Below are 12452 nucleotides of genomic sequence, written 5' to 3' on the forward strand. Positions count from 1 at the left end.
CTAATTTATTCTGTCAAATATTGCTAATTGCTTTCAGATGGCCTAATAATTATATCCATTAAAATTCATAATGACTTTGTTACGAAACATTCATTAGACCTTGTTCTGTCTGAAAGTTGAGTGGCAACTAAACTACTGTATTGGCAGAAGACCCACTTAAAATCCAGAGTTCCCATTTAGATTAGTTTCGCCAATTTCTTACTGAGTTGATTGGGTATGCAACTTGGATACCAACTTTTCACTTTTACTTAAAGATCATTTACTATATTTTAACCATCTGACATTTAAACTTATCCAAGCTAAAAGGTTTTTTTAACTAGACTTTCTAATGAGTCCAAATTCTATTGAAATAGCTCCGTGTGATATTGAGCTTTATAGAGGGTATAGGATTCCTTATTTTAAATGATTGCTGTTTTTATTTCTTGATCCCTTGGTTAATTTAGTATTGCCAAAGCGTTACCAACCAGTTTCTCTACCATGAGTGTTTATTTTGTAATAGGTGTGCGACTTACAGAGAATATTTGTTTGTAGAGCCGCTTAAAGATCTAAACTTTTAAATTATCTGTAAAGAGATAATTAATTAGGAGATTGAAAATACCATGTAATTTGGGAGGGCGGGGGAGAACTTTCCTTAGTGTAGCTGTCAATTTTAAGGACAGATCCCTTACTTCAGGAGATTTTTACCCATATAATTTCTTCAGTTCTAAAGACATTTTTAGATGATAGTCACAACTAGAAGTAAATTAAGAAATATAAATCAATGCACATACAAACTGACCTCTTTTTTGCCTTTGTGTGTGTGTGTCTCGGTCTGGGTTTGTGTTTCGTTTTCTCTTGTGGTTTTGCTCTAGTGCATGTGGGAAGGTAATTTTTATTAAAATTGTGATTTTGTTTGAGCTTGGCATTTTTATTACCTAAATAACTTAGAAAAAGCTGCCAAGTAGGTACTCTTTGCTGGATAAGCAAAACCCAAGCTGTTTGTGTAAGAAGAAAAAAATGTTTATGAAATGTGTTTGTATGCTGAGGTTCCTTTATTTGCAATCATTTAAAATCACATTACCTTTGGAATTATTTCAAATCACACTTTTCTTCTTGTTGAAGATTAACATATTTATTAAATCTGGTTTACCAGAATGCACACATTGCTGCACAGTTACATTCTCATGATAGCAGACGTGTTCAATAGAGTGGATTTCAAATTGCTTGCAAATATGAAACCAAATCACATTGCTTCAATAGAATTCCTTTTACATGACAGTATTACTCTTCAAAGACCAGTATACTTGGGAATACCTTAATATGATACAAGTCCCTAGAAAACTAACCCAAAATTTTGCTTAGCATTTTAGTTAGATTGCTGTATAGCATATGTCAAACACACCTTGTTTTAAAAGCTTATTTTAAACCAATAAGAAAACCAGAAATGAGTTTTAATTTTCTGAAATGAAAAAAAAATCCTTTAATATGCTGATCTAATGCAGGACAGTACTGGCATGAAGCTATGGAAGAAACGCTGGTTCGTGCTTTCTGACCTTTGCCTCTTTTATTATAGAGGTGAGTTTACCGTAAACAATAGAATGTATGTTAAGTATCAGATACTCTTTTAAAGAGAAAACATTACAAATCTTTTTGCTATTTTATTATCAACAAATAGTATCAAGAAAATCTTTTCTTTATTGACATATAATTCTGAGTAAGGCGGGTGGGACAGAAGGCAATATTGTGCTTCAGGCAGATTGGTCTTAGTTTTGGTCCAGTTTCTGTAATCTGATTGTGCTGAGCTGATTTGTTTTGTGTGAAGAACATGTGAGTATTCACTCTATAATGTTATCCTTGAATTCAGTGCCAAATAGATGAAAAACATTAGTTTGATGTTTGATTCTTTTTACTTGTCAGTTTTATCACATCTAGCCATCAGTCCGTTAGATATCCCATTCTCTCCAGCAAATGATGTTAGTGCATTAGATTAGAGACTGCTATGATGTACTAGCAAATAAGAAAAATGACAAAAGAATGTATTTATTATGATCCCTTCCAGCCCTACACACACACTCACACACACACACACACACACACACACACACACACACACACACACACACACACACTTTTTTCTTTTTTTTTTTTTTTTCCGGTATGCGGGCCTCTCACTGCTGTGGCCTTTCCCGTTGCGGAGCACAGGCTCCAGACGCGCAGGCTCAGCGGCCATGGCTCACGGGCCCAGCTGCTCCGCGGCATGTGGGATCTTCCCGGACCGGGGCACGAACCCGTGTCCCCTGCTTCGGCAGGCGGACTCTCAACCACTGCGCCACCAGGGAAGTCCCACACACTTTTTTTTAAAACAAAAAGACCTGCGTGAAACATTGAGAAAGTTACAGAAGGGATACAAACCAGGCTATTAACGTTGGTGGAGAAGAAATAAAGGTATTATTAAAGGCAGTCTTCATTTCTCTCTCTCCCTCTCTCTCTCTCTAATTTTCTTTTTTAAAAAATTTATTTATTTATTTATTTATTTATTTGGGGGCACGGCGGGTCTTAGTTGTGGCTCGCAGAATTTTTCCTCGTGGTACACGGGCTCTTTGTTGTGGCACGCGGCCATGTCTCTCATTGTGGCTCAGGGGCTCCAGAGCGCGTGGGGACTCTGTAGCACGTGGGCTCTGTAGTTGCGGCACGCGGGCTCAGTAGCCCGGCAGCACGTGGTATCTTAGTTCCCTGACCAGGGATCCAACCCGCATCCCCTGCGTTGGAAGGCGGATTCTTTACCACTGGACCACCAGGGAAGTCCGTCTTTTTTTTTTTCTTCTTCTTCTTTTAATGTTTTCTGGTTAATAAGTTGTTGATTAATAACAATTTTAAGTCAGAGTGTAGAGAAGTCTCTGATCATGTGGATCTGTTAGACACCACAAAGTTGGTATGAACAGAGAAAGGGGTGCAAAGGCTGTGCTCTCCCTAGAAATCTGCTTCAGCTACAATATGAAATTGTGAATCTGAACAACCATTCCTTCTTCCCTAAAGTCTGGTTGGAAACAGTCACTAAAGAATTAGATTGTCAGTGCATGATTACTCATTTATATACCACAGAATACAATAGAATTTTAGAGCCTATTAGCAGTTTTAAAATTTACTTTGTGATTGTCCAGAAAAAGGTGTGACAAAATTCTGTGGTCATCTATCAAAGCAACATGTGCATATTGACCTTCAGATTTAGAAATTACTAGAATTGTATTCATCTTTTTTCCCCCACTGAATACTGTGGTTGAGAAGTACTGCTGAGTCAGAATTAACCAGACCTATAAAATTTCATTTTGTCATAGAGATGTTGGTCAGGCCGCAACTGTGGTATTATCTTTAGTTAAGTGCCAGACTTAACTCTACAATTTTCCTTAAAGGTTTTCCCAGTCTTGCAGAAAGTCAGGATTTGTAACTCATACATTATTCCTAAGCTTATAATTTGTACTTTTCTCCCTTTTCCAGTATGTTTTATAGACTATTTAGAACTTTAAATCAGAACAAGAAAATGTTTGTTGCTTCCCATATAAAAATTTCTTAGTGTTAATTTGCAACAAAAAGCGCACCGAGTTCCTTGTCTTTTGCTGTTATTATTGCTCATGGAAAGGTGCTTGCTACTTGTCGCCTTTATTAAAATAGAAAAACTTTTAACCTAATTTGAAAAAAGTAAAGGTGAATTCAGAAGCCATGTTGAGTATGAGATTCCATATTATTATTAACCATTTGCATTTCACATTCAATGTATTTATTAATTTTAGTACAGTTCCCCAGACAGGAGGAATGTAAAAAAGAAGAAGATATAGAAAGGAAAGATATAACATTTAACTCACTTTCATTCTTCAAATGGTTGGAAAGAAGCATATGATACTACACTCTCACTATTTTATCAATAGGAAATGTCAGATTTTAAATAAAAACTATCAGATTTTAGTGAGATAATCATAATAGCTTGCAATTTTTGGAGTGTTTACTGTATGCTAAGCACATAACATTATGATCTTGTCCATCTCTTCCTCACAGCCACCTGATAAGGTGGCAGGTCTTATTATTCCCATTCACACGAGAGGAAACTAAGGGCAGCAAGGTCCAATTGCTGGCCTGTCTCCCCAAGCAAGTCTCAAAGCCCGGATCTGCGCTCAGACACTTCTCCTAAACACCCAGATCTCGTCTTCTCTCTCTCTCTCTCTTTTTTTTTTGGCCACGCTGCACAGCTTGTGGGATCTTAGTTCCCCGACCAGGGATCGAACCCTGGCCCACGACAGTGGAAGCGTGGAGCCCTAACCACTGGACCGCCAGGGAATTGCCAATCTCGTCTTCTCTTGTACCCTGAATACAATGGCCCCGTTCATTTCTCCGTATCTCTCAAAGCATTTAATATACTAACATACAGAATGTGCTGTCAGGATTTTTTGACAGGTCAGTCTATGTTTTACGGATATGGGAAATAATACAGAGAGAGAATAAGAGCTTTGCTGTTTTTTTGCAATAGGATAGCATCCAATACCAGATGGAAGCCCAGGTTCCCACTGTTCTTTACAATATACCAGGCATATCGTGAACTCTGTGATAAAGTACTGAAATTGCTCTATTCTGTAGTCAGTCTATTGATGAAATTTACCATGGGACGCAGTTCACTCAGCGAATGTTTACTGAGCAGGACCTGCTTCGTTCCAGGTATTTTCAAAATAGCAGTGAAAGAAAGCTTCCATGAAGCTTGTCATCTAGAGAGGTCAGGGAGACAGCAGATGAACTCAGATAAATAAACAAGACCATGGTAAGTGTTTTTAGGAAAATAAGGTCACGATATGAAAGAAGGGCATGGGGCAAGGGCCTCTTTGGATCAGGGCTCTGAGCCGATGTTTTAGGTAGCAAGAACCCAATGACAAGGAGGAGGCACAGTGAGCAGAGCGTTCAGGCAGGGGGGAGCAAGAGTGCAAAGGCCCTGTGGTAGGAAAGTGTTTGGGATGTTGAAGGAGCAGAAAGAAACCAGTGTACCAAGCAGGGAGGTTAGCAGTAGGGAAAGAGATGGATGGGAGATTGCACCAGTTTTGGATTCTGTTGGAGTTTTAGGTTCTGCCCAAGATACCATAAGGAAACACTTGTGTATTTTTAAGCGTAAGAGTGATATGCTTTTGATTTACGTTTCAAAAAGCTCACTCAAGCTGCTGTTAGAGAATGAGTTATAAAGGGGAAGGAAGGAAACAAGAGTTAGCAGTTACTGTGTAGAAATGATGATGGCTTTAGACTAGGGTGGTAGCTAACAGGGAGCTCTTCTGGCATACCAGACATCTTATTAGCTGGTAGGATGCAGAAATTAACAATATAAACCCCTCTCCTTATGGAACTCACAGATTAGCCGAAGGAGTCTGGGAAAAAATGTCATAGTATTCAGTTGTGTTGATGAGTGTGGACCAGGCCTGTACAAGGAAGGGATTAGGAAAGAAGGGTGATCTTGACCAAGGGGACTTAGCATGTACAAAGCATGAGTAAGCATGGCATATTTGTAAAATTACATATAGGACTTAAGGAATGAAGGTGATGTCTGAAGACGTAGCAAGAGTAAAGGCTAAAAAGTAGATCAAGGCACAAAAGGCTTTTGTTTGTTATTCTAATGAATTTAAACTCCTGTCTTGAATACAAAAATAATATCAAGATCAAGTGTACATTTTAGAAAAATCACCGTAGCAGTTGAACTAGAAGCCAAGAGACCGGTTAGCAAAATATTGAAGTATTCTGGTGAGGAACGAGAATGAGTGTAACGATATTCCGGTCTGTAAGTTATTTACCCAGCAGTAACTGTATGTATTTCTTGTCTTGTTCCCAAACGTCTTTAAAGCGAAAGAAGGAATGGGGGGATCTGAAATGTCACTTGAATCCACTAAAATGTTGAGCTTTGTAGGGTTCCTGTCCCAGGTTGTGTTCCTCAGGAAGCAAGCCTTGTGGTGGAGATCAGGGTGCAAGAGGCCTACTGGGGAGTGTTCTTGGTGTGGGGACCTGGGCCCGGGAACGGAGGGAAGTCAGATAGAGCAGAGGGAGAAGTTAGGCTGCCGTGCAGTCTACGAAAGGCCTGGCTGACTCCCCGTCCCCAACGAGGAGTTCATTCCTTCTACAAACATCACTCAGTTCCTACCCTTGGCTTGGCAGTATACAAGGCCCTCTGGGTGATAGAAACTAAGACAGTTACCTAGGTAGAGTTAAGACAGTAAAAAAATATCAGTAAGACAGTTGCCTAGGTAGACAGTTACCTAGGTAGAGAACTTAAAAGAAAGCCATGATTAGGAACATTTAAGTGATCTAGCAGGGGACTCTTCGGATAGTCATTGGACAGATGAAGATTTTGTATGCCTTCAGTTTTATGTAATAATGGCAGTAGTTACTGAACACTTAGTATGAGCTGAGTGCAGTATTGCGTTCATTATGTCTGTTAACTCATTTAACCCTCACAACAAGTTCCTTAGTGGTAAGTCTTGTTTTCCTCAGTTTTATAGTAGATGAAACTGAGATGCCCAGCATCAGTAACTTGCCCAAGATCTCAGAGCTGCTTGGAATCTGGCCAGGAAACAGTCCATGATAATCCAGTGAAGTCACCCTGTGCTTATTGCTGCTGCATATTCTGAAATAACTTTAGGAAAGTCAGTTTTCCAATTATGCAACATAGAAGAAGGTATTATTTGATAAAAAATGATCTTTTAATAAAGATGACTTCAAGCTGTTTCTGATTATATGCTTTATATAAGCATAAAATTGGATTTAAAATTAGAATATGACTCAATTATAGAAAATTGTCATGTTCTCTATAATTGATGTCTGCTCACTGCCTCTTTTTTTTTACCTCTGAGAATAAATGTGCACTTTTGTTCATTCTTTCTTGTATTAGTGAACTATACCTGAATGAGTACAGTATAGTAAAAGCAAACTTTTGTTCTACTGTCGTGAGAAAAGCTATAGAAATAACCTCTAATGTGACTTTTTTCTTTTGGAAGTTTCAACATATAGTCTAGAAGTGAGGGGAAAATAAATAAAATCCCTCATTAAGTTTATAATAATAAAAAGCATGGCAAGCATAATGAAAAGAATTATTTCTCATTTATGGTTTTTCTCATTGGTGAGTTCATCAGCCTCATGCACAGCTTTATTAACTTGTCTTTTGGGTCTCTGACAATGTACTATGTATTTCAAGTTTCATAAACATCGCTGCCCCCAGGCAGCAAGTTAATAATGTGAATCTATACTGTGCCGAGATTAATGTTTTATCATTTTCTTGGGTATATTTTATGTGCTTGCCTTGTAGGCCTGTAATTTATTCCCATAACTTTATTGTATATTGTAGCGGCTGATAAAAACAACCCTTCACAGATATATGCTTAAAAAGCATGTGATTTTTATAGCATAGTTTACAATAATGTATTTATGTGTATCATCATTTATTCAAAATTTTTTGAGTATCTGCTACTGTTGTTCTATCTAAGTGTCTTCATGGAGTTCACATTCCAGTGGAGAGAGAAAGATGATAAATAAAAAACTAAAACATACAGTGTATCAGCAGTAATTGGGGTGGTGGTGAGAGGAGACAGTGGTGGAGTTCCAGAAGGAGAAGAGAGGGCTCTGGGATGGGTCAGGATGGGAAGCACTTTAAAATAGAGCAGTCAAGGAAAGGCTTCATTGATGAGAAATTGAGCCAAGTCTGAAGGATGTGACAAGTGAGCCGTGCATTTGTCCTAGCTTTAAGATGGTTGCACATTTATATCCTACCAGCAACGTGGGTGGATTCCTTTTATAAATTTTCTGTGTCATCACTTATATGCTAATGTAGTTTCAGTGAATCACATGTCAAAGGGCTTTGTAGAATGCAGTCTATATGCCAAACAAATGTATGTTGTTTTTCTGTGTAATTGACATTTTTCTGACATGTGGGCCAATTTCTGATTTGCTTAGGATAGGGAAGCGTGTTGAAAGTAAAGCAGTATATATACTCTGCTATTTAATATTTTCTTTTAAAACTTTACAAAGAACTACCTAAACAATACATGAATTCTTCATTCATATATGAAAATCTTTTGATTTTTGTCAAAATAAGTTTCAAGAAAATTTATTCTGTTTCATGAGAACATTTAAAATTCTAATCAGATGTTCAATTATCTCTTAGATGAGAAAGAAGAGGGTATTCTGGGAAGCATACTGTTGCCTAGTTTTCAGATAGCTATGCTTACCTCCGAGGATCACATTAATCGCAAATATGCTTTTAAGGTAAGGAAATAGTCATACTTTTTTATTCTGTATTTGAATCTTGCACTGATTAAAACGTGGATATTGACCATGGATTATGACAAAAAGATATTTTAGTGACAGTTATTTTTATATTTAAAACATAATAGTGGTCTTAGGGTCGAGGAGGAGAGTGTCCTTTTAATTAGGCAGTACATGCTCAAATATTTAGGGGCCAAGGGTCTTTATGTCTCTACTTTCAAATGGTTCTAGTTAAAGCAAATATGTTAAAATGCTAATAATTGATAGATATAGCTGTAGGTGTCCTGGTGATCATTGTACTATTCCTTAAAGGTTACTGTATGTTTGAATTTTTTCATAATAAATTTGGGGGTGGTGTGTTATTTAACATAATACATGTGCATTCATGATTTTATAGGATATTTGCAGAGATATTCTTGGGTCTAAGTACTTCATGAACATCAGATAGTTTTGAGAGAATATTGCAGTTGAAACATTAAATCTATTGCTAAATCTAAGCAGACCTGAGCCTCCGTCCCCTAACTAAAAATACCCACCCATCTCTGTGATGTGCTGGCTTGTAGAGCAACCTCAAGTAAGAGGCCACTTGAATGCTAAGTTGGTTATTTTTGTTTTCAAAGACCATACTGCATTCTTTGCTTTATGATTATGGCTGAAATAAATTTCAGAAGTCACCTATTTTTTTTAAGTCAGTGTTAAATTAAGAACTCTGAAGGGTTTAAATTTTTCATTTTAAGGAAAACAGGAAATAACAAGGGTAACATGCTGTTATTTCACAATGAAAATGTTTGCACCATTATAAAATTGATTCAATTTTTAATTCCTGTCCACTTTTAAAGAATACTCAGGACTGCAGCTGATTTACAACTTTTGCCAATTAATGTGTTAAATTATTAGCTATGGAGAAAAGAGACGGAAAGGCAGAGTTGTGGTAGGGTGATGGGTGACCTCAAAGAGAATGTAATATCTGAGCAAAGACCAGTGGCTACAAGGGCAAACACTACCCATTTCAATAAATGTTATTAACAGTATGAACCAGAGGAAAGGAATTAAGTATTTTAAGACGCTGTAGCAAACTCTAATACCGATAACTTAAAGTAATAACTTTTTAAAAGTACATTGCCCAACTCTGTGATACTAACACTGTTATTTGGGCACAGGTTTAAATTTTTTTGGTTGCTCATCAACTTGTCAAATGTTTATTGAATTTGTACGAGTCATAGGACATTTTTCTGGGCTCTTAAACTCTAAAAAAAAAAACATAGGTTTTTAAAAATATATAAATAAATAGAATGTTAAAATAGCAGTAAAAGTGACCATGCATGTTAAGTATATTGTCTCTGTAATTATTCGGTTTAATTTTGATTGGATTTTATCTATAACAAACATAATGATTTCTATTTCAAATTCTCTTCTCTGCCATGTTGTTTTCTCTGAATTTATGAGCCCCTTTTACTACTCAGTCCGTTGGCACTGATGCTACTGCTTTCACAATGGTAAGTAGAAACTATAGACAATTGTTGAACAAAGCTGTGGAACTTAAAGCTAAACCGGGAACTTTGCCATCATCTTGTAAATATTCCCATTTGACGGATCACAAGCTTCGGTGTGGTTTGTTAGTGTCTTGAGTCCTGGCTACACCTGGGTCTTCTGAGCACCAGCCCAGTGTTCCTTCCGCTGATCACAGATAGGGGCAGTGGTCTTTATCCATTTCTCCAAAACCCCACTCAGCCAGTCCAGTGACTCTTGGTGGTGGTTTTAATCATTTTAACAACCGGTGGCATTTGAGCTGTTTCTTTTCGCGTGGTTTCCGTAGATAGCGTTACCTCCCTTACGTGGTCAAGTGAGATTTGTTGGTTCTGTAAGTTAATTTGCTCACTGTGTTGATTGAATTTATTTATAATCCTGATTCTGAAAAATATTCTGAAGCAGCTAATTTGACATTGTAGGTAAAGCAGGTAGTCAAGATCTCTGAGTGGAGCGTGTGGCTCCAGATTTACTCCTCTCGTCTCTTTAGACTGACTCTGTGCTTAGTTCCCTTCCTTCTGCCTCATTCTATGCTGAAATAGCTTTTGTTTCTTTTTCCGTGTCCTTCAGTGTCTACCAGGGAGCCGTCGCAGGCATTCTTAAATGGAAATTAAGAATGGTTCCCCCCACAGAATTCCCCACCCTGGCCTTTGTTTCCTTTCTTTCTTTTTTTTTTTCCTCCCCCTTCTTTTTTAAAGAAATTTTATTGAAGTCGAGTTGATTTAACCATGTTGTGTTAATCTGGCTTTGTTTTCTGCTCTGATGTAGCTACTGCCGCTGTCCATCTTTGCGCTGCAGGCCCAGGGCCAAGCCGAGCACTCAGTGCTTGAACTTGGGTAGCTATCCCTCAGCAGCGCCTTCTTTGTGTTGTTTTCTGTTTCTCTGGATAGAGGCAGATTGCCACCGTAAAGAAAGAAACCTACTCACCAGTTATATAGGCCCCAAACCCAGTGTATTTACATTTTAACTCTGAAACTTGAGAAGAAAAGCTAAAGGGCAGTGCCATTTGGGGTCATTTATAAATCTTTTATGTTTGTGTGTAGGTGTCTGTAAGGATTACTCAAAATGCTTTAGACAGCAGCACCTTTTAAGAGCTAAAGGAATTGGTAACACAGGAGGGAAATGCTATGACATGTACATTTCAATGACTTGTGTTGCTGGTTGCTCTGGAACATTCTTGAATAGAGAGATGTGAATTGTAGTAAATGGAAATTGCTAGGGATGTGTGCATGGAACAGGGACGGCCAGGTGCTTCCTTTAATACCTCCTTCCCCTCCTATACATCTTTTTTTTTTTTTTTTTTAAAGAAAAAGAAAAACGGTAAAGTTAGGAGAAAAAATGTAATATGTATATATTTTTCAATATTGAATTGTATTTTTCTTAAGTCCCTCATTTCTATATCTGTATGTAAGACAAGTCTGCTTTCTTTGACATTGGATAGTAATGATCTGTGTAGAGAGCCACTGAACTTCCTTTCTTTTTCTTTTACAGATATCATATTTCTATTTAAAATGATCGTGCCGTTTTCAATCAGGCAGCCCATCCAAACATGCGGACCTATTATTTCTGCACTGACACAGGAAAGGAAATGGAGTTGTGGATGAAAGCCATGTTAGATGCTGCCCTGGTACAGACAGAACCTGTGAAAAGGTAAAGGCTTGTAGGGAAAATAATGGTGATTTCCACTTACATTTTATTCCATGCCTTGCCAAGTATGTCATTATCATAGTTCATATCATTTTAGTAGTCATGATATGAAACCATTTCTTCCTCAGAAAGCAAGGATTAATTCATGTTTTATATTAAACTAATACACCTTTAGTTAGTTTGAAATACCACCTGCATTTTTATTCCACCTTCCCTCTTTATTCATTTTCACCTATCAGTGTACTGAGGTGAATCCAGAATCCTAACATTCCAACTGAATGTTCTTTCTTCTTGCAGAATTACCTTTAATTTCCGGTAAGTACATTTTCAATGGCTATCTTAAAAGAACACAAGACAGTGTTTTTTAAGGTTCTGAATCTTAGAAGAGAATTTATATTCATGAAGTTCATTTCATTGTGTTTTTATATTATGTTGTATGTTTTTCAAGTTTAATAAATTAGAATTTTTTATGAGGTTCATTTCTTCGGCATTTCTGGGTTAATTCTGATTGTTTTATGATGAATGTCTCCAGAAAATAGTTCATCAAACATGTAGATTATTTCTAAATATATCTACTTCTTGATGAATTCTACCTTCTTTCTTTTCAAACTCCAGGGCTTAGATTCTTCGGTAATATCAATATGTACTGTTAAAATTGATCTAAGTGTGATTTGTTTCCCCTGCTTTAACATATGAATCATTTTAATATTTGACTATATTAAGAACTAGTGAGAGGAAATCTGTTTCTAAAATATGTAAATAGCAGCTGAATAATGGGCTTACAACATTTTTGTTATTTATTCCTATAATTTGAAGAAGGATCTATGATACAGTTAAATTTTTCTTCCAGTCAGCAACAATTGAGTGCATCTCTCGTATAAGGAAGATTGCTAAATTGCAAATTTGATCTTTTTGCTCTCTTCTCAGGAAATTATAGGATTGTTACATTGTAAATCTTTTTTTTTTTAAGTGTATGTGTTAATAAAGTCTTTTGACTGTTGGTTAAAAGACTCAAGTTGATG

At 37.0% G+C, this 12452-nt stretch overlaps 1 protein-coding gene across 9 annotated transcripts in view; it reads left to right on the top strand.

The window, feature by feature from the left end:
- Positions 1-12452, top strand: part of PLEKHA5 (pleckstrin homology domain containing A5) — a 265581-nt gene that overhangs the window by 171652 nt on the left and 81477 nt on the right. For all 9 annotated transcript variants that reach the window (XM_028491073.2, XM_028491068.2, XM_028491069.2 and 6 more), the window contains exons 7-9: positions 1482-1554; positions 8156-8256; positions 11318-11433. In XM_028491073.2, coding sequence (XP_028346874.1) covers positions 1482-1554; positions 8156-8256; positions 11318-11433 — 290 coding nt within the window. The remainder of the gene's footprint in view (positions 1-1481; positions 1555-8155; positions 8257-11317; positions 11434-12452) is intronic.

Source organism: Physeter macrocephalus, chromosome 6, assembly GCF_002837175.3.
Source record: "Physeter macrocephalus isolate SW-GA chromosome 6, ASM283717v5, whole genome shotgun sequence".
NCBI lineage: Eukaryota > Metazoa > Chordata > Mammalia > Artiodactyla > Physeteridae > Physeter > Physeter macrocephalus.